General features: G+C 38.9%; 1 protein-coding gene across 3 annotated transcripts in view; it reads left to right on the forward strand.

Annotated features, from left to right (window-relative positions):
- Positions 1 to 22,664, forward strand: part of DCAF5 (DDB1 and CUL4 associated factor 5) — a 70,902-nt gene that overhangs the window by 45,209 nt on the left and 3,029 nt on the right. For all 3 annotated transcript variants that reach the window (XM_082283610.1, XM_082283611.1, XM_082283612.1), the window contains exons 7-8: positions 6,164 to 6,230; positions 17,160 to 17,287. In XM_082283610.1, coding sequence (XP_082139736.1) covers positions 6,164 to 6,230; positions 17,160 to 17,287 — 195 coding nt within the window. The remainder of the gene's footprint in view (positions 1 to 6,163; positions 6,231 to 17,159; positions 17,288 to 22,664) is intronic.

Consider the following 22,664-nt stretch of genomic DNA (forward strand, 5'->3'; position numbering starts at 1 on the left):
CATATTCCACCACAGAAGGGATGTGCAAGTCTCAAGAGGAATTAAGACTTGAGCCTAGCAGACTGCCCCAAACCAGTTTCTTTATCTGTTGTCGTAGGAAAAGAACCAGAAGTCTACACCCCACCCATGAATTATGTTACAGGTAAAATAGAGGACCTGTACATCCTGTCTCTTAAAGGACATGTGCAAAGCATCAGTGTAACTTTCAAATTTGGATGCCTCTGTGCTTCTTTCCTAGCATGTGGGTTTTGCATTACTTGAAGAAGCTAAGGTACAGCTCACTAAAACCCTGAGAAAAATTCTGTCTGCTCTGGTCTTTTCTGCCCCAACTTTCATTGGCCCCTCTGCAGAAAGGGCAGACATGCCCAAGTGAGTGGGAATTGCGATTTAAAAAGTTTAGTCTCTTTCAAAGCTGTAAACAGCAGCATGAAATTCAAATCTGACAAGCATTTTCCTGCTAGTAGCTTAGCAGTACTCACTTTTTAATGTTTATCATTTCTGTGCCTTTACCTGTTGCTTGTGCATGCATTTATAATTACACCGTGATGGTGCTTCTCTATTTGTGCATTTAAGACAAAGTCTCCTACATTCTTCTTGTTCTCCCCTACATTAGTTGGGTTATTCAAGAGACTTGCTGATACTTTTGGAAACACAATCCATGTCTGCTAGTCCCTTATCTAGGGCCAAAAGCTCAAAAATCTCTCTGATGTAGATCATAAGCAAAAGGACATTTTATAGGAGCAGGAAATGGGGATATTGAAAACTAAAATAAGGTGCAATTTAGATAAAATTTTATTGAAATAATCCATATTCAGTAGCACCTGAGGAAATGCAGCTTGTGGGATTTTGAAAGCTTTCAAACTGGCAGTGGTAAGAACAAAAAATAAATTCCCTAGAGTGGTAGTACTCTGCAAAATGCAATGCTAATGCTACTGTTACGAGACTATAGCAGCAGATTAGATCTTCATTTATTTATATCAACTGCTGTAATTTCCTTGGGGAGAGAGAAAATGAGAAGAGTTACGGTGAAATGAGTGGGGAGTGCTAGTCCAATGTAATTCTTTCAGAATCCTGATGGTGGTTCATTTTAAGCATTTCATGCGTACTTGAAACTCAGACTGAATTGGTGTTTTCTCCCAGGAGCAGACTCTAACCACGCCTGAGAGTTTTCTTCCTTCTAAGGCAAACTTCTGAATCAGCAGCTCATAGTCATCTGGAAGCCTTTTCCTGTCATTGTTGCTAACAGCTAGGCATAGAAGCTGACTCTGCCCTTCTAAAAAACCTCCAGTATTAACAGCAAGTGTTTTTTCTGTCTAATCTTGTGTTAATGTGAATACTGTAAATGTTGATTTCTGAAGTCCTGGTCAGATACAGCAGCAAAAATGCAGACAATGAAACAGGTGGGTTTAATATTGGTCTGTTCCCCCCAGACATCTGAGCTCCTCATGCAGGGTCTGGTCTGATTCCTAATTCAGCACTTCAGTGTTCTTTAAGTTATGTTCAGCTTGAGTTTGGCTTTGGGAGGAGGGTGGAAGGAGGACAGTGCTTGATGTCTTAGCTATTTAGTTGTCTCTGTGAATGCACAAGTTTTTGCCTCCCCCTGGCTTACCTCTGTGATTTGATTATCTGTGCTTTTGTTCTTTGAGTGAATAGAAGGTACTCTGCTGGGAATTACATTTCCAGAATCCCCTCAGGACCAAAAATCCTTGTTCACAATTAAAGTGGAGTCTAACCATATGCAGGATGACATTCTTTCATCTACTCTTCCCCAAGCCCTTCTACTTTTTCCCTTTCTTTTCCTTCCTTTTAAAATGTCTACTCCATTCTCTCAGGATTTGAGCCTTATTAACTAGAGTTTGGTGAACTTAATAGTAATTGCTTCTTTGACTTTTCTAGTAGTAGGGAGTGACTTTTTAAATTTTCTTAATCCTTATTCTCCAACTATGAACCAGTGAGGAGAATATTGGCTTCTTGTTTTATTAGTAATTAATACATCAAAGAAAAATTTTCACAGATGGTCATGTAAATGTCCTAGTAACATCAGTCCAGCTGTGCTCTCTAGAGGCCTTAGGTTCTGATTGTCTTGTGCAAAGAGTACTAATTGGAATTGAGGGGTTTTTTCCAAATGTGACATCAGGTGTGTTTCTGACTTTGGCAGCTTGGGTGTCCATTCTTGAAGCTTCATGTGGCGCACTGTTCTTGCAATGGCTGCAGTCATGAGGTGGTTCTGGCAATCTCTTGGTCTTGGCCAGAAAAGCCACTTTCTACTTGTCAGACCCATATCACCTAGTGTTACAGAAAAAAACAAAAGGAATGCATTTGGGGATTCAATTCTCTATTGTGAGAACAGCCAGGAAAACATGTACCCCAGAGGTATCCTTACTGGGAAAGAGAGCGGAAAACAATGCTGACTGCCACAGTGGTGGCAGTGTAATGGCAGAGATGCAAAATACTTGGATATGTTGTGCAATATGATCAAATTCTGGTGATTATTGGCAGATTTAACCATCAAAATAAAATTTAATTTTATATAAAAAGTTCACAACTCACAGCCCACTGCTTACAACATCAAACTTGTGTACATGACTTCAACAGTTAATGCTTTTGGCATTTACTAATGGCTGTCTTGTGTCAAGATTAAAGCCATAAGTACTTTTTCAGCTCAGATCCTGAGCTGAGCTTGTTCTGTGACTGGACATAATTGCATTGCAGATGTTTAATTCATTCCTACTTATTTTCTCCTAATTCACTCCAGAATACTTTTGCCAAGTGTGTTTGATCAGTGCAAATGTCATTAGGCTTGAAAATGATAATGAAGTGAAGGACTTCACAGTCCTTTTAAGTTGGTAGGATTGGATTAAATCTCTGGCATTGGAGATACTCCAGAGCCATCTGGACACAGTCCTGGGAAGTCAGCTCCTAAGTGGCCCTGCTTGAGTAGGTGGATTGGACCAGATGACCTCCAAAGGTCCCTTACAGCCTCAGCCGTTCTATGATTCTGTGAACCATTTTAAGGTACTTTGTCAGTTTCTTCCATTAAATTCCCCAAATTGTGATCACTTTAATTTATGCAAGTCCATGTACGGAACTGCAGATCCTGTCTCTGTGGCCTAAGTTTGTCTTCTCATTAGTATTTTCATGAAGCTGTGATGTCTGATGGAGTGTAAAGGTTTCGGGTGGGCATTTTCCTGACACTATCCACTTCTCCCCTCCTCCTTTCTCTCCACCCTGTAACCCAAAGCCCAATCCCAATCCACCAAGACAATTATTTCCCTTTTTATTTTGGCAATCTTTGAAGAAAATCAGTCAGAAGAGAGCTCTGGAGATCACCCAACTTAAGATGCTTCCCAGAGCAGAACATCTTCAAAGTCAGATCAGATTTCTCAGGGAATTGTTCAGGTAAATTTTGGATTTGCAAGAGTGGAGATTCCACTGTGTTGGGGCTGTGTTGCAGTGTTTGTTATGCTCCTGAACATGCTGTTCCTTTGTGCTTAGCTGGAATTTCCCTTGCTGCGACTTGTGACTGTTGCTTCCTGGGTATCCACTGCATGCCTCTGAGAAGAGTCTGTCCCTGGCTGCTCAGTATTCCTTTGAAGAGGGGGAAACTGTTGAGGTCCACTCTATCCCTTCCCTTTCTCTTCTTCTGGCTAAACGAGACCAGTTCCCTTAGGTTTTCCTTGCAGGTCATGGGCCTTCAGCTGCAGCAGCCCTTCTTGTCCACTCTGTCCAATCTGTTAGTGTCACTCTTGTATTGGGGGACCCAAGCCAGACACAATACCCCAGGTGTGGCTTCAAAAATGCCATGTAAGGGAAATAATCACTTGTCTTGACCTCCTGTTTACACTCCTGACAGTGCATCAAGTTGCTATTACTACACATCACTGCAAGGGCACTCTAAATTTTGCTGTCTCCAAAGCAAGACAGAGTATACTGGGGTCAATGGTCTTTGCAGGTAGTATTTTGCACCATGGGCAGTGATACATGAGATTTCCTGCACAACTGACCATTGAGTCTTACAGGATACACAGAAGGTTCCTCTGCAAATAATTTTGGGAGCAGGTTTGAAGAGTCTCACGGACACTCCATTCCTGGCACGTAAATAACATGTTTCTTCTGTCCTGTGTGCCTCATGCAGGATATCTGAAATCTGTCACTTTGGGGCCCTGTCATTGTTGGTTTGTGATATGTGGGGGGGGGGGAGGGGGTGCATGGTCATAAATTCAAGATACTGAGTTTTCTAGGCATTTTAGTTACAAGTCTGTTTTTAGTCATGTGTCCTTGGCAAACTAGTTGCTGCTTCAACAACACAATTTGGTAATAAATAGTAACAGCTGGGAACATCTCTATATAAATAAAACTTTTCTTTCCATGTAGCATTTTTTTAACAAAACATTAGAGGTGCTTTCTTTCTAATTGCTGGGATGTTTCCTATATGAGCCCTAATCTGTGGAGTTTTGGCACAGTGGCTCAGCCTGCTGTGGGCTAACATTTATGAGCAGTCAAATGAAAGGGGAAGCACATATTCCTGGCACCATCAGGTCAGTTTGGAAGGTAAATTGCCTAAGTGCTTGAACATGTTGGCTTGTAGAAATAACTTTCTGGCTTGGAAAGTATGGCTTTATGAGTGATGCTGAACTAGTGTGCACAGGCTTTTAAAGGAGCTTTTGTTTGATCAGTGCTTCTTACCTGTCAGAAAATGAGCAGAATTGCATTCATAAGGGCTTACTCACATCCTGCATTCTTAAAAATGAGGGAAAAAAGAATGGTTGGATTATGATAGCAGGAAACCAGAGAAGGGATTTTAGTGGGTCGTTATTGCATTTTTGTGACAGGAAAGATCCAAACACTGCACTAATGTAATTAGCATTGCAAACAGAATATATGCAAATTTATAGCCACTTTTTCTGTGATAGTGTATATTTTTTGTTTATTTGCTTCTCAGTCCTGTGTTATTCCAGAACTTGTCTCCCTACTGCTTGATGTTACTGTGCCTGATGATTTTATGTATGCCTGGAGAATGAAAGGCAGAAACCAGTTATATTTGAGCCAAACAAAACAGAATTTGTCTCTCATCAAAGGTTAGAAAAGGGACAAGCTGGCTCCATTGCTTTCTTTTTCTCCCTTTCCCCTAACCTAACAATAATAATAAAATGAAAAACCCAGCTTCTTGACTGTATTGATTAAACTGCAGCCTAATGTCAGTTGAGGGATAGAGATTTACACTGTCCACACCAGTATAACTGGAACTGGAATCTGCCATTGGTTCCAGTACATGTCATTTAATCTCTAATTTAGGAGAGAAATGAACTGTACTCCCTGTCATTTATTGGAGAATAAGTGCTTGGAGGCAAGGCACAGTCTGTGGCCTCTCCAAACTGAGAGGCATAAGCTTTTTGCCACATCAAATGTCACCTGTCATTCCAGTGCCTGCTTGTAGTATATTAAGCTACTTTAAATTGCATATTGCCTGAAGTTCTGCACAATAAAGAGATTGTTTATCATTTGTGCACTGTTGAAAAAGGGCAGCCTTCCATCTCTTCAGAGTAACTATGAGCAGGAAAAAAATGAAACATGTCATAAATGTGCGGGGGGGGGGAGGTTTAAACCATTTGAGATTTGCTGACAGTGAATGTTTAGCTTTGGTTTTTATTTGGTGTTCAAGATTATTCTCAGTGACTGACTTTTGATGGTCTTGGTAGACATGTCTGGCTTGATGAGTTATGGACATAGTAGCTCTCTTCTTAGGTAGGTGTTTAATGGAGTTTTCCTTGGTAGTACAGGAGATGAGAAAAAACGATGAAAGGCTTCAACATCAAAAAAGACCAGAGCTGCAAGCTGCAAAATAGAGAGTGTGATCTAGATCTAGACATGCTTATATTAAAGCCAACCAAAATTCATAGCCTTATTTAGCAAAGCAAACATACACTTTGGGCAGTAGGCATTAGATACATGAAATATGCTTTTCAATTTTGGTCCATTTATACAAGCAACATTTTCATGCTGGTACTTAATCCCCATTTAAATGGAAATTGATCAGTGAGGTGCAAAGAATGATGCAAATTATCCTTTCTCATTTTTGGTTTGGAGGAAGTAGATCAATAGTAAAATAGCATAATTCAGGTGATACTTTGTGGTAAATGGCTTTTATTTTTATTCTTAACAGTATATCCTTTCGGGCTCTGATGACTTCAATTTGTATATGTGGAGGATTCCTCCAGATCCAGAAGCAGGTAAGTGTTGTTGTTGCTTTAGATGGGGAAGGAAGAGTGGGGGGCAGGTATCTGACAAATACTAGATTGGTATTTCAAAAAAATTGCTCTTCTCACTCACACTGTGAATCTAGAGGAAAGCTGGATAGGGAGCGTTTACAAATGCTTGATCCAGTGTCTGGATAACAGTGGGCAATGGCATTTGAATGTTTTATCATAATGATTTTCTATTTTTTCCCCTTCCTTCCATAATAAAGCTTGCAGCATAAAATGGTGCTGTGTTCACAGGGTGCTCCTTACAGCTCCAGTGCATTGACCTCTTTTCCCATCTCCTTCCTCTAACACCAAAATCCTCCCACTGATTTCCAGTGCAGAGGAGTTCTGCTTTTTTACTTTCTGGGTGGAGGAGCACTATCAGCTGGTGGAAATGGCCACTTTTGACAAATTTCTGAGCCATTCCCATGCTGGGGCAGACATGGTAAGCAAATAGCAGTAGCACAGCTCTGTATGAAAGTACAGGAGAGGGATGTGAAAGAAAAACAGCAGTGTGGGGGCAATGTAACAGCAGTATTGGGAATGCCACTGTTGGTCAGTGTCTAATTTGATGTGGTCTAGTAGGGTGTAGGGTTTGGCACGATTACACTCTAAGCCATACAATGTCAGCATCTCTGTTCTGTGGAAAGAAATGACTGCACTTCTAGAAGGGCGTTAAATTTTAGTTGACAGAGTCAAGACTTTCAAAACTGTACTAGTGTTTTCATTTTTAGTGGCTCTGGCTCTTTAAACTGTACATCTTAGTGATATTAAGTACAAGTGAGGGCTATCCTGTGGTCTCAGATGCTTTAGCAATAGTGAGAAAAAATTACAAGCTCTGTTAGAGGTAAAATGAAAATATTTTGTTTCATTTTCAAAGGTTGTTAATAGCAGCTATATAATCCACAGCTGAGAGGACGAATAGCCTTTGGTTAATGGCAGGGTTTTGAGGAAAATTACGTCCTAATATTGGGGGTTTTGCTTAGTTAACCAGCATTTCATGTTGCAGTCCACAAGTCCTGAAGATGGTCCTGCTAAATACCAGTAACTTGGCCTTCTATCTTTCTATAGAGTTTATAGAGATATCTCCCTGCTCTTCTTTTTATTTGTGTGATTTTCTTTTACATTTGACACTGGTTTACTACTACTTACAGATTGTACCTCTTAGCTAAAAGAAAGATTACATACATTAAAATTAGTTATGTTCAAGTTTTACTGTGTGGATTGTAGAATTATATTTTTTGCATGTATCACTATAATATCCTGACTTCCTTTGTAAATTCTGGATTTGAGATTTTGTGTTTATATGGCTGTAATGCTCTTGTAAACTTTTTTCCCAGACAGCTGCATGTGACAAACTTTTATCTAGGACTTTTGCACAAGGAGTCATAGCTAGCACTTGTTGCACCTGTAAGCAAAATAATCTACTTCAGAGTAGCTGTTAGGGATGCCCCTCTGTAAAAGACACATGCTTGCAAAAAAGTTGCTATATGCAACTAGATGATACAATTTAATCAAACAAATTTACAATTTAATTTGTGATTTACCACAAAAAATTGTCATATCTGTTTTGGTCAGGTTTCTTGTCTCTGGTTCTTGTAACTTCAGGAAGGGTGTCAGTACACTTGCAACATTTCAGTTACAAAATTAATTACTTAATATCAATTGCCTTCAGTGGTTGCTTAACGAATCAGAAGATCCAGGAGTAGGAACGTGTATGTCTTAATGTCTTGTAACTTGAGGAGTTCTCTTTTTGAAATATTTTACCAAAATTCACAAGCTTTGTTTTGTTAGACCTAAAGATCCACTTCTGTGGCAAATAACTAATTGGGCATCCAGATCACTTGTGAGAGGCTTATTGAAGCTTTTCTTTTCTTCATTCATCTCTTCTTGAAGGGTTGTGCCTGTTTTGAATGTGATGAAATGTTCTTTCTTAAATCTCATCCGTCTGTTCAGAATAATTGTCAGAGAGAGATGTTGCTGTGCTTCCTTCTTGGAGAAATAGTCTTGCCATAGGGATGTAGAGACTTTGGAAAACTTCTGCTTCAGTGGAAAACTCCTTGTTCTTATGTTTTAGCTAAAATAGGAGTGCCTTTGCATTCGTGATCTGAGAGAGTGGAATGTGGTCTTTCACTTAAAATAGTGTACAAACTAGACAGGATGATGTAATGTCCTGTGCCGTTGGTTGGTATTTTAAATAAACATATCTCTCTAACTGATTTCTGCCTTCCGGTTGAACTCAGACATTGTGTTGCTATAAATATTTTTGATACAGCTCCCTTAAATTGTATCAGTTATTTGAAAATAGGGAAAATTTTTGTAAGCTTATATCTTTTTGAACAGCTTCATCCTTAACAACAGTTCTGAAATTATTTTGTTTCAGTATAGGTGCACCAACTACTGGTTATCCAATGGTTAGCAACATTAGTGAACAAAAAAGATGAAGAAGAGTGTGAAGGAACACACCAGTCAGACAATTGCAAACATATTTCAAGTTGGAGAAATGTAGTTGCCTGTACTGGTATTTTGCCAGGAGAATAGAACAAATTCTACTGGGTTTTTTTTTTCCAAAAGTCATAGTTTTGAAGTGTCCTTCCAGTGAGCTGCATAAAATCATTCCCATAATCAGCTGGAAACTGCAAGCAGCTTTGTTTGGTCCAATAATTAGGCAGGATTTTTGCCCCCTTTGGGGCAGGGAGGTGTGTGAAAAAGGTATTTCCTAAATTGCTTAGGAAGCTATTCTGTTGATGAGTTTTACTGACTGTCTCCCTCTGTAGTCTTAGATTATTCTGAATGGGTTGGGATTTCCTATGCCAGAAGGTTGGTTGCTTTTTTACCACCTTTTGTGGTTTCTTAAAGATGGAATAGTTTGCTCATTTTTCCACTTTCTTCTCCATCCAAGTATTATCCAGCTTTCCACTGTGCTTCAGAAGTAATTGCCAAATGTTTCATGAATTTGTTGGCCAGTTTCTCTTTTAAAGTAATCCATGAAAGTATCACAGTTTTCTTCAGAAGCAGCTTCTAGCAAAGTTAATACATAAGTTTGGCAGAAGAAAAGCAGTCCTGAATTTCCACAGCTTTTACTTGACTCCAAGGCAAGCTGGAAGTGAGACAAGACATCAGTCCTACATGACTTGCCCAGCAAGCCTGTTAACGTATAAGCACTTTAGACATTATTAAACCTAGCACCAATAAACATGGTCTATTAGCTGGTAAAAAAAAACCTTGACATTTCTTGTGGAGCAATAGAGGGTTTAGTAGACCAAAAGTTTTCAAAATGTAATTTACGTTCCTCGCTCACTACTCTGAATCATCTATGCAACTCCTGTTTTTGAAATATTGCTTAAAGCTGCTGTATTTATTTGTGATTGAGAAGACAGTTGGGGATCCTTCAGTTCATGTGAGCAGGCTGTCACCAAGTTCTGGAAAACTTTACTAAATCAGAACAGCAAACTGCATTTCAGAACTTATTTTAATTCTGTCTTTGACTGTAACTGGAAGCAAGAAAGGGCCCATCATTGTGGTCCAGTTACTAAACTAATTGCACAAATTTCCAGCAGAACTGATGCAATTTATCTTCCTTTTTCCTCCTCCTTGGTCTTTGTAAATGCCAACACTTCTTCAGACTTGAAGAATTCAGCAACAGATCTTTTCACAATACTTGAACAAGGCTATCTCATTAGAGACAGCTTGTAGTTTAAGTTCTCAAAGTTCTAGGCTGATAAATGAAGATGAATAAAAAATTATTAAGTGTATCTTAATGTCTTCAGCTATTTTTTAGGTATTTTATATATGGATACATATGCATATATGCATACAAGTTGGGTTGGGGCACAGGAAAGCCATCTGACCCAATGGGGAGCATGCTCTGGAAGGTTTGTATTTTTCTTAAAAATTTATTTTTCTGAGGTGTGGTCTTGGGATCTAAACTGTTTCACTTTTAGGACTGTAGTTTGTCTCTTTCTTCAGGTCAGGCAGTGTTGACCATAGTGTGCTATGGAACAGTTGTTGGATTAACACAGCAAGTATGTGCTTGGGCCCAGTAGAAAATGTTCTTGTATTCGGTGGAATTGGGGCTGGTTTCCATGTCACATGGATTGCAATGATGCCATGGACCTGTGGAATGTACTGGCCAAATGGCATCTATCAGAAAACAAGGCAGTGTTGGGTGCTTTGCAGTGCTGTAGACAAGAGGAAAAAGATTCAGCATCCACAAGTGTTTCTCTCACCAGCCTTGGTATATTTAATATCTAATTCAGGAACAGAGAGCTGAAGATAACACTGAGCTCTGGGACAGGCAGGAGGAGCTTTAGTCCCTAGCAACTGGCCATCTAATTGTACCAAAGCTCCTTTCTCTCTGTTGTATTGAAAATGTTTGCAGCCACCAGTGCAAAAGAAATGCACAGCCAAGCAGTTTTCACACTTCCATTAAAAAAAAACAAAACCAACCACAAAAAAGCAAACAAAAATCCCCAAGCAAACAGCTATTGGTTGTGAGATAATTTCACTTACTTTATATCTGTTATGTTCCAAAAGCATAGTTGTTGGTGGTAATTTGCATGGTTCCAATAACACTGTGAAACCCATTGCAAATTATGCAATTAAGCACACGAAAAAAAGCAGTGTCTCTCAGACCAGGAGGGGGAACAGAGTGGAAAGGGTGTGCCAAAGTTTATTTCTATAGTAATTTTGTCTTAGCTGTCATATTGTTGTTCAGCTATACTGGTGATAACAACAGTGGTAGGGCTGGTATAGAGAAGGTGTATGGCAGATATTTAGAAGCAACAAAACAAGGGAGAAAATTTACATCCAAAAATAGCCACTACTACTATGGCTTTCTGCATAGTGTTTAAATGTTTAAAATATTACTTTTCTCTGTGGCTTTTGGAACCTCTGCAGAGGTACAAGACCACTATGGGGCTGGTTCTAGGTATAGGCCAGGCAAAGGAGTTGATTGTCTGGAAGAGCATGTTGTCTGAGGCAGAGGCTTCTACCTTAGTTGACTGCTCCCTGTGCTTTCACTCAAGCTCTGCAAGGCCCTGCTGATCCTTTCACCTCGCCTGGAAACTGGAGGGGGTATTCAAAGGTGTCAAAGGAAGCAGTCTGCAAATGGAGTTGGAGCTGCTTTCTTATGGGGGGACACTTGGTGCTTCCAATGTCTCCTTTTACCATGCTAGGAGGAGAAAAGATCTTGGCCACCCCTTCCTATTCTCACCCCATATTTGATGTGACCTAAGTCAGTTTTGCTTGTGCTGCTGAGAAACCTTTAGTAAGTCTGGCTGCTGCCTGAGCTGGAGTCAGATTCCTGATCCCAGAAGAAGGTATGCTGCAGGACCCTGTGCTCTCAGGGCAAAAGTGCTTGTGTTTAAATCTAGCTTCTCTGCAGGTGTGTCTCTGAGTAGCAAAGCCATCTACTGGCATTCATTGTATGAAACAAATACAGGTGTGTGAGTGACCAAAGAGAGACCTTTAAGGTGTCTAAACATAATATGCTGCACTGAAGGCAGAGGCCCTATATGCTATGCATATTTGCTTGTATTGTACTGTGCATTTGCTTTCCAAACAATGGTATATCTCTTTGTTAGCACATCATGATCTCATAGGATTCAAATGCAAAGTAGTGGCCTACAGTCTAAATGTGCCCTGGATTATTATTAATGAAAACTAAATTAATTTTAAATGAGCTACTACTGTAGTGCCAAATACTGCAGTGGAATGGTATGCTATGGCACACTGGCAGCAGCTGCAAATATCTGGTTCTTCTCAGGAGTTTTCAGCACTTTGAGTAATTCACAAGGCTTGTATGAAGTTATGCTTTAGTCTGTGGAACGTCTTTCTACCTTATATGAACAAACAGTGGGATTTCTTTTCCAGTGTCCTAGATAGAAAAGACTTCTTAATGAGGTCATTTAATTCCTCTGTTACAGAGCCAGTGGAGGATAGTTCCATATCCCAACAAGTTCTCTGGCATTTTGACGGGTTTTTTTAATGTTTGGAACAATTAAGCTTCCATTAGTATGGACACTATTCTACATTCTTACAGGATTTCTGCACTAGAGCACTTTTCCTAGTAATCTATCACTCTCGCTTTTTCTTTATCCTTCAAATAATTCATTCTGGATTTGTCTAAACGTTGCTTCTTGCTGTAGAACTCATGCAGGGGAAGTCAGATTGATGTCTAAATCACCCTCCTTTGTTACAATTTACTAGAGTTTTTTAAATGTATCGGGATGTACCATTCAGCATGTTTGCAATATGTCAGATCATTCACATAAATATTTACAAAACCACATAATTAAGATGTAGTTCATTAGCCTAACATTTGAAACACAAATTAATAAAGCAAACCAAGAAGAAATCACTTTGGCAACTTAGTAGACATCAACTTCTTCAAAACATTGTATTATTCCTTCCTCTGTACAGGAGCCTGTAAAGAGGGCTTGTGTTGCCAAGGTATTCTTGTCAAACATAAATGGGAAATCTGTGTTAAGATGTGCACATTAGATTCAGCCTTTTATAAGTTATTTCTTTCAGATGGTCAAATATCATAGTAGGGTATTACTTAGAGGATTTTTGGAGATTTTATACTGCTCTTCTTTGGAACCCTTATTTGCAGGGTACAAATTAAGAGTGATTTTCTTGACATTTCACTTTGAGTATCAAAAAAAAGCAGACCAAAAAAACCCATTGAAGCACAGCTAGAACACTAAACCACTACTCAGGACTGTCTCTAAACATGGCAATTTTTGGGTAGTATTGCAAAACCAGCTAGATATCCATCTCTTCCCTCCAGTACTTAGAGGTTATAAAATTATAAACCTACTAAAATAGGCATAAGTCAGCCTCTGAAGACTTGAAAATTAATATTTTTATATATTATTAATAACAGATATGTAAACTAATGGCCTCTGCATGAGCACTGCTTAGACTTGTGGGAGCTAGCTAAGGATATAAAAGCTGCCATGCTAAAAGAGTTGCAGTACCCATTCATGCCACTAAATTTAAAAGCAAACAAGTAACACCCCCTTCCCCTAAAAAACCCCAAACCGCAAAAGCAAAATTTGAGTGGTTTTAGGAGAGCAGACGTCAATTCTGCTGAAACAATACAAATAAAAATACCATTTCAAGGGAAGGCAGCAAAAAGAAATTGAGTTTATTACATGGAAAAAAGGAAGATAGCATCAGGAATTTGAGCAGTTTATGGCTAGTCTCCACTTAAGGTACAGATGCACCTTTTTTTTTGCCAGCAGACATAAGCAAACTTACCTCACACTCGGAGATGGCTAAAGGCTGTAGAGCTGCAGCTAAGCCTCTGCTGAGAGACCAGGGGGATTCCAGACAAGTCTGGACACAGGCAGATTTCTGCCATGCAGATACTAATGTAATATGATGACAGCTGTGGTGGGCTACCATAAAATAGAGGGACTGCTTTCAAAATAAGGATGTAGAAGGGTTTCCATTAAGAGCTTACTTAGAGGTGTCACTTAAATACATAGGAGTTGGCAGACTAAAACTGCATCAAGCAAGGAGTTGCCCAAAAATGGGGTTCTGGGACAGTCTGTTATATTTGACACAAAGATTATCACTTCTTGCTTTAAATTATTAAAACCTCCCATACCATTGGTAAAATCTGACTGCTAAGATTTGTACTTCTCCTGTGGCAATTTCATGTAATTGGGCAGTTCTTTTAAGGAGCCTTGTAGGGAAGTTCACCTTCATTTTAAGAGAAGCGAAGTATGTTCTATTACTATACTTCCTCTGAATTTACTGTTAGCTGCTTAAAAGGAGTTCAGGGAACTTCAGTATTAAATCAGAAACCTTTGGAGCTCCTTCACAGAATTATAAAATCATAGAATCATAGAATGGGTTGGGTTGGAAGGGTCTTTTAAATACAGTTCCAACCCCTCTTCCAAAGGCAGGGACACCTTCCATGAGATCAGCTTGCTGAAAGCCCCATCCAACCCAGCCTTGAATACTTCCAGGGATGGGGCAACCACAACTTCTCTCGGCAACCTGTTCCAGCATCTCATTACTCTCATTTGAAAAAAAGCCTTCCTTATATCCAATATAACCCTACACTCTTTCAGCTTAAAATTGTTGCCCCTTCTTCTGTCACCGCAGGCCTTGGTAAAAATCATTTGTCCTTCTTATAAGGCCCCTTTATTGAAAGGCTGCAATAAGTTCTCCCTGGAGCCTTCTTTTGTCCCAGCTGAATTACCCCAACTCTCTCAGCTGTTCTTGTAGGAGAGGTATTCCTTCACTCTGATTATTTTTGTGGCCCTCCTCTGGACCCACTTCAACACCTCCAGGTATTTCTTGTGCAGGAGGCCCCAGAACTGGATGCAATATTCCAGGTGGAGTCTGAGAAGGGCAGAGGTGAATCACCTCCCTTGACTCGCTGGTCACACTGCTTTTGATGCAGCCCAGGATATGGTTGGCTTTTCTGGGCTTGAGACACTGGATGAATCTGACTACAGCTTGTGTTCTAGACGTGGCATGCTGAGCACTTTTCATCCACTGCTCTTAGTGTATTGATAAACATTCAAAAGTTTAATGCCAGAAGATACTTCTGACATTAAATTACTCTTCTCACTGTTCTACTAGGAAAAGAACCATGGGTTAATTCACACTGCTGACAGTACCACAAAAGGCCAATGACTGACTTAGAAATGAAGCCCAAGATACTGGTATACAGCTTTCGTATTTCATCTCCATTATAGTTCTGTCTTTGCTTATTGTCCCTCTAACTTCTGACTCTTTTGTTAGTGACTTACAGGGCAGATTTCTTGTTTTGTACAGAATTCAGGCATCTACAGTCCATGGATAGTTAAAACTTGTTTTAGACATCACTTACAGACTTGTAAACATTTCCTAAGTGAACTATCTCTTCATTCCCGAGGCCCTTTTTCTCGGAATATTTGTCTGCTAGGTCAAGATGTGTCTTGATGTAACCATCTACTGTTGGCTTGATAGATACAATTGGACTGACAGCTCTGATTTGGCTGGAAGGAATGCTGTGGGAGTAGGGCAACTTGCCATCAGCCATAAGTGTCTAGCAGGATGAGCAGAATGAAAGGACATGAGGAATCTCATAAAATGGAAAAGAAAAATCAAAAGAGCTTAATTTGGCATTTAATGAACTTGCTCTCCAATCAGTTACTTCCTGGTCAAATTTGCTGACAGTGGTGAAATCTTGCTCCAGTGGCTGAAGGCAGAATGTATCCCTGAATCTTTACGGAAAATACAAATGTACCCAAATGAGAGAACTGCTCCAGGTAACTCAGTCTTAGTGCACTTTCAGTGCAGTGAACACATGTAGAAGTTAACTAGCTAGTGATAGTCTCCCTGTCAAGTTTTCTTAGTTTTAAATGAGGCTTCATTCTATAAACAGTCTTTAAAAGGGCCATGTATTTTGATCCCTGGAGTTATTTGCCATCACTTTTCCCATTTTCAGGAACTTTATTTTTCTATCCCAAAGTGCCATGAGACAGCAGTTTGTTGTGCAAAAATTGTGCAAAGCAGAACACTTTCCAGGAGCAGTAAAAGATCTGTCTCTGGATTTTTAGGAGTTGGATGACACCTCATTTCTAAATCCTTATCCTGGTTTGTACTCCATGTTAAACATCAGTCAGGTCTTCAGAGAGCAGTTATAATGAGTGAAAGGGATAGCACGCTTTCTGAGAGGAGAGGGGCTGTACACAAGGTCATTAGCTGCAGTTGTTTTCATCATTTATGTAACCTAACGAATGGAAGGTGATAGAAGAATGTTTCTTTCTTTTTTTTTCCTTGACCCTTCCATCTTGCTAGTCTTCAGTGGTAATGCAAGTTTTTCTTTAGGAAATGTGCATTGCAGGAGAACTCTGACTCTGTTTTAGAAAACAAGTTGTTCAACATAGGGCTTTAACTAGCGACTGTTTCAGCTGAAATAGCTCCTATTGGGGTCAAAGGAAGATAGCAAACATTTTCAACAAGAGGAACATGAAGTTTGTTTCGTGTAAAGATGACTATAAGTAGCACAGAAGCTAATGAAATTATTTTAACTTTCTATAAGGTGTACTTACAACCTGTGAAGTTTTAAATAGCAAGTTGATTTTCATTGGAAGCGATTGCCAGTTTTTACTTCCCGGCTTTTAAGTTTTGTTTGCTTTCACTGAAAATGTTTAGTCATAGCATGTTGATGGACAATTGTTTATTCAGATACAAAGATGTGCTTTCTAACAAATTTGTCTTTTTAATTGTGTGACTCTATGAATATAAAAAAATACTGCATGACAGTTTCTTGCTTTGGTGTATAGACCTAGTAAGAGTCAATGACCAAGCAGAAAAGTTAATTGGCTTCTGTTTTGGGTTTTACCACTAGCACAAAAGCATTCCACTTTGGCTAATTCACTGCCTTGTGACAAAGAATGATATAACCCGCTGCTCAGATGTGTTATTTCGGGTCCTTTCTATTCATCAGACTAGAGCCAACTGTGAGAGTAATAAACTACTGATTTAAAAAATAAATTTGAAAAATAGTACAGCTTTAACAAGTCAACCTCTTTATTTGTCTCTGCTTCAGATTTACAAACTCTCTGTGTCATGCCTTAGGTACTGTGGTTTCACGGTGATTTCATTATGTATGTTGTTCTCATTCACATATTTGTCATATTAGGTCAAAAACCTTCATTGTTTGTTCAGATGAATCAAAGCAAGCCTCTAAGTCCTAATATGCAGGAAGGATGCTTTTCATCAAACTTGCAGCTTCTCATAGGGCATTGCTCATAAAATCGGAATTCTGCAGCCAATACAGGCCTTAAAATATTGCAAAATAACGCTGAAGCACATTGTCAAATATAATAGGACTTTAAATGACTGTGACCGAAAGTAATATGAAGATTTAATTATTCATATCCATGTGTGCTTGTCTTCCCCTAGGTGGCATTGGCAGGGTCGTCAATGGTGCTTTTATGGTATTGAAAGGTCATCGGTCAATTGTAAACCAAGTGCGGTTTAATCCTCACACTTACATGATCTGTTCTTCTGGCGTTGAAAAGATAATAAAGGTAAGATTAGTTATCAGAAAATGTGTTCTTTCAATGTTTCAGGATGAAATGCTTTGTTTTGCTCAGCATCATTCTATTCCACACCCATCCTCTCTTCTCCTCTTATTGTTTTATAAAATGTCATGTCTTGTTTGCTGGCTAAACGGATCCAGACTTTTAATTGGTCATTTCAACTTTAAACTTCATTTCAATTTCAAAGGTTTCAGAGATAAGGGATAAGATCAGAATTTTCTACATTTGTACCTTGAAAAAGGAATTTTTCTCCAGTTTAATTCCATGCATAGCTGAAGTATCATGCAAACAGTCCCTCTTGGGTGAGTTTGGTCACAGTTGTAATGTGATCTCCTGCAACTTCTGATACTTTAATAAAAGTATCTCCAAAGAGTATTGTTGAACCTTAACCTAGACTGACCTGGCTGAATTTGGTCCAAACAACACCTCAGAAGCCCTCCTATAATTTTTGTACATATTTGTGCATTGAATCAATTCAACATACCTTTTCTGTGGCTTCCAGAGGAAAGACTCTTAATAACTTGCACAATATGTCTTTTCTGAATCCTTTAACAATGTTCAGTATTTTTAGGAAGTTTTTTACCTTTTTCAGTGGAAATGGAAGAGATGAGAAACTTTGTTAGATTCTGAAATTTTCTTTCCTTAAGGAAAGACAGTCAATATTGTGGGAGCAAGGCAAAACCAATTTTGTTATATGAGGGTTGGGAAGGCAGAGAAGTATGCTACACTAATGTGATTTGCATTCTGCTGCCGTAGATATTTTGCTATAATTTAGGTCTACCAACAGGATGAAAAAAGCCATAATCATTTAATTTTGAAGTAGGATAATAAGAACTGCTGCTGATCCTAACTATTTGTTGAATGACTTCATGAAAGTCTTACCTGCATGTGGCTATAAATAATGTTGTTAGAATATTAGTAAATGCTTTTGTCAGCTACAAGTTGACAGCATGAACTTGTCCTGCAAAGGAATGTTTTAGTGATGTGCAACTTATGGACCAGAACTGCCCCAAAATCCTGGGACCATGGCTCAATGTCCCACTGCATCGCTTGCATTACAGCCACTATCATTTGGGTTTTGACTGTAGTTCAGCTTTCCTTCTCTTCTGTCTTCCCTTGTACTTTAGTTCTTTTTTCTTCATCTGTGCCTGCCTGACAGGTTTGATCACAAATACTGTAAATACAGGCTTTGAACAAAAGTGCACTGAACAGTCTTAGCAGCTCACTGATTTTTCAATTTCCAAGCAGTCAAACTGTCACTGTTTAACAACAGTTTTGCCAGAGGCATATTTTTTTTTGCTTTGGGAACTTGATTCATGCAACCTGAATTTTCCCTTTTGGATTCTAGATCTGCTGACCCTTCACCCTATGAATCCTTCTTGCATGAGTGTGCTTAGACTGTTGGATTAACATTGGTATAAACATCCCCTGTGTTGCTTTTGTGTACTTCTGCTAGGGTTTTGGCAGGGCATTTTTTTTGCCTAGTGATTAAAAGGTTAGTTTGATTATGGCTGCAGTCACAGGTTGTGTAACTCTTTGAAAGACACCTCTGCTTGAGCGCTTCCTTAGAAGAGAATGCCTGTTGTGTCACAGTGTGTGCAGTGGAACTTGTGCAGCTGCTTTGAAGGAACTGAATTCCCCAAACATTGCAAGCTAGAAACAAATTAAGGGAAAGGTGTTTAATGTATTAAGTTTATTAGCGAGCCAGAACTTCTCACCCTTTTGTTGTATGTCCTTTTGTCTCAGCTTGTGATGTGCCTTGTTTGGGGATTGGGTTGTTTCAATGCTTGTGTCTTGTCTGAGCTGCCTGACTTCGCTCTCTAAAGGAACTGTTTTAGTGCACAGTGGTTTATGGGTGACTGTACAAAGGTGGTTTCTTCTTCATTCCAGCTAGTTCTGTGGATAGGTTGGAGACTAGTAACTGCCACTAGCAGAAGGGCAAAACAGGAAAAACAGCACCAGTGGTTCCAAGGGGCCATTTACTGCATTTAAACCAGCTGGGAACACAAGTCTTTCCTTTGCATGGCTGTCTTTCTTTCCCCTATATAAACCCTTCATGTGCTTGCTCAGAGAAATTGAAATGACAGGAGAAGGAACCATAAATAAAAATTGTAGTTAATTTTTTATGTTTTCTTATTTTGTTCCTTTTTGTTTATTTGCTTCATTCACTTTATTTAAAAGTGTCCTTGTTTTTATTATCCTTCAAGCATCTTCTAAAACCCTTCTGGAATTAAATCACAGAAGATAACTTCACTGTGGTTGGTTGCAACTGTAGAAACAATTGTAGAGATTTTGTGATGAATTAAAAACGTGGATGCAAGTAGTTGTTTGTCTGAGGTCTTAATTTTTAGACTAGCTGGCCTAAATTTAGTACTTCAAGAAGGGAGGAACTGATAGCACCAGCATCAAGCCATAGTACAGACAAGCTATTCAATAATTCCATGAGCTTCTGCCAACACATTTGCTATTTTAATGCTGATTGTAAATGAGAGACAAATTAATCTCAGGCCTAGCCCCACAGAAAAGAGTAGTATTCACAAGAATGGTTTTGATGGTTTTGGTTATGGTTTTTTTTGCTTTAGTTTTATTTTGTTGTGAAGCACCCACAAGAATACAATTTAGTAATTCATTGGTTAAGGTTTGATTTCTGCTAGGACCAAAAATAAGACCCAACAATCTCATTAATAGAAGACATTAGAAGTCTCTACTCCAGACAGTATGTGGTGGACATGTCAACACAAATGAATTGTTCATTGCCCTTCATTTACTGAACTTCAGTAAAATTGTCTGAAAAAGCACAGCTGCAAACTAAAATAATCATTTGCATCAAGCATTCACCACAAGAGCTAAAGCAATACAAAACAGAAAAATACCACTTTCTCCTCAGTTAAGTGTGCAAGACATTGGGACGTGCTGGCAGGAAAACAGATTGCATTGCAGAAGAAATAAATGAGGCATTCCCTCTGATGTGTTGGACTTAGAGGAGGACCATGGAGAATTATGCAGTTAGGAGACAGTTCCAGGAAAGATAAAATAGATGAAGTGCATAACGACTTTCAGAAAGAAATTCTGTTTTGTACTGAAAATGGAATATTGTGTAACAGAGCACAACTGTTGTAGGTCCCATTTGTTTAAAAATCATCAGTGTGTCAGAGATAACAAAGTCTATTTGCACATGTTGCCATGGTGACAGATTAATGTCATTGTGACTATCTGCCTCTGCCTAATCAGATAATCTAATATAGCTGGTTTTAATTATTCTCACGCTACAGGCATAACTACTTTTTTGTTTTAAATTTTGGGGGTTTGCCACCATGGAATACAAACAATTCAAAGATGCTGTCAGTAGATATCTACTGAAGTAGAGAACCAGTTTCATATTTCAATTTTTCTCTTATTGTTCCTATTTTTATATCTGTACTCAGGTCATCAGTGAGTAATTGTCATCTCCTTAATCTTCTGACAGAGAAAGAACTTCTTGATAAATTGTTGGCTTCAGTGGGTTGATTTGCCAACTTGTTTTCTCCAGTTTGATTACATTATTCCTCAACGTGGCATCAGTCAGAGGATGAGAAAAAGGCAAAGGCTTTCCATTTACAGAAGCCCATTTCAGATGCCCCAGAGAGCACTGGATCAGCTGATGCCAGTTTAAAATCTTCCCAGGTCTGCCAAGGATAGATTCTTGGTCTGATTTCTTTCTGTGACTCTGGCAGGCCTTCACACTCCCTGATAACAGAATATCTAAAATGCAGGGATATCATTCTCCAGAGACAACTGATCCTTTACAAGCAGGTATTCATCCTGAATTCCCTTGACTTCTCTTTATTACTTACTTCTTCTCTGTGAACAGAATGGAATGGAAAACCCTCACTATGGACCCTTTGTAGCTATTTTTTCAATATTTTACACTGCTCTATTTTTGCTGATGCTTGCAGAAAGAGCAGAGAGATGTGGTAGTGCCAGCAAGGATGTAGAATATCTCAGTGCACACTTTATGAACCTTCTTAGATTAATTTCGTTAGAAAACAGACCTTTCTCAGAGGGACTTCAGGGCAGACTACCTCTCCTCCGTTTATATTGGTTCATACAGGATCTAAGCATTTTCTAATTCTGTTGCTTTAAAAATAAAAAAAGGTTTTATAAAACCTAGTGATCAATCGACCACTGCTAAGAATTAGAGGAAGGGGCATGCCAGCCTGTGAAAGCACACAGTATGAAGTGTTTACAAGAAGATATGCTTCTTAAAAAGATCTGATCTGCTTGCTGAAATGCTCAGTAGTGGGAAAAAGGGGGAAAAGATCTGACAGGTTGTGAGAGAAGGTACTGAACACATGCTACATAAATCATCAAGAAGGCAGCAACCCAAGAATAGTCTTTCAGCAAGTAGAGTTCTTTTTTTCTGTTAAAAAACTTGGTGTATCCACAAATCAGCAATCTCTCTCATGGATTCACTGAGAGAAAGCTCTTTCCTACATTGTCTTTAGGAAGTGAAGCCTGGGAAATTGAGGATGAAGAGTGATTCTTTCTGTTCTCTTGAATAGTTCAAAAAGGTTAAGTATGGTTGTTGAAATTCTGTACATAGTAGGCTTAGACTGGGTTTTGCTATCTTCATCCAAACGTGATGCTTGTCCTTTGGGCTACGTGTCTGGTAAGTGCAGTGCTTGAAACAAGCAACAGAGAATCGTCTTCATTCTGGTTTCAAGTGTTATATTAAAGAACTGCACTGGGAGAGAATTTGCTGAAGTACTGCAAAAAATAAAAATAGCAATTAAGTACCAATAGCAAATACCACCTTGATGTTGAGATGTTCCTAGAAACAGCCTAATGTAATGCAATGTAAAGTTCCATTCCCTTTGCTCTGAAAGGCAGCTTGATGATTGTGTGCAGAAGAAAGGCAGCCCACTTTAATTTTGGAATAGCGTCTCTTTTATCTGTCTAGCCAGATCATATGTGGAAGCTCTGTTAACCATAAATTACAGAGAATGAAAAGTAAAAGCCTTCAAATTTGGGAGATTTTCAGAATAAAGTTTACTTGTTCATCTTAAATTCAGCTGTTCTGGACAAGTAGTTGCAAGATAATTTATTTTATTTTGCTATCACTATTGAAGGTGTAAAGTTTCTCTTGAAACTCTGTTGAAAATCTCAGTGAATACAGAGTAAGTGGCATTCTTGTGGGCTTTTCTTTTATTGCTTATGGTAGTATTGGGTTATGTTGCATGTGTTAATTAGGCATCTGTAAGATGAGTGCTGATTATGTCATTTATACATGCAAAACACTTTTTGTTAGCAGTTTTGTCTATTTGGAACGAAAGTTAATTAATTTCTGTTGGGAAAATTGTTAGATTTTTTTTCCAAAAACTATCCC

The sequence above is a fragment of the Coloeus monedula genome (genome assembly GCF_965178545.1).
Source record: "Coloeus monedula genome assembly, chromosome: 6".
NCBI classification, from domain to species: Eukaryota; Metazoa; Chordata; class Aves; order Passeriformes; family Corvidae; genus Coloeus; species Coloeus monedula.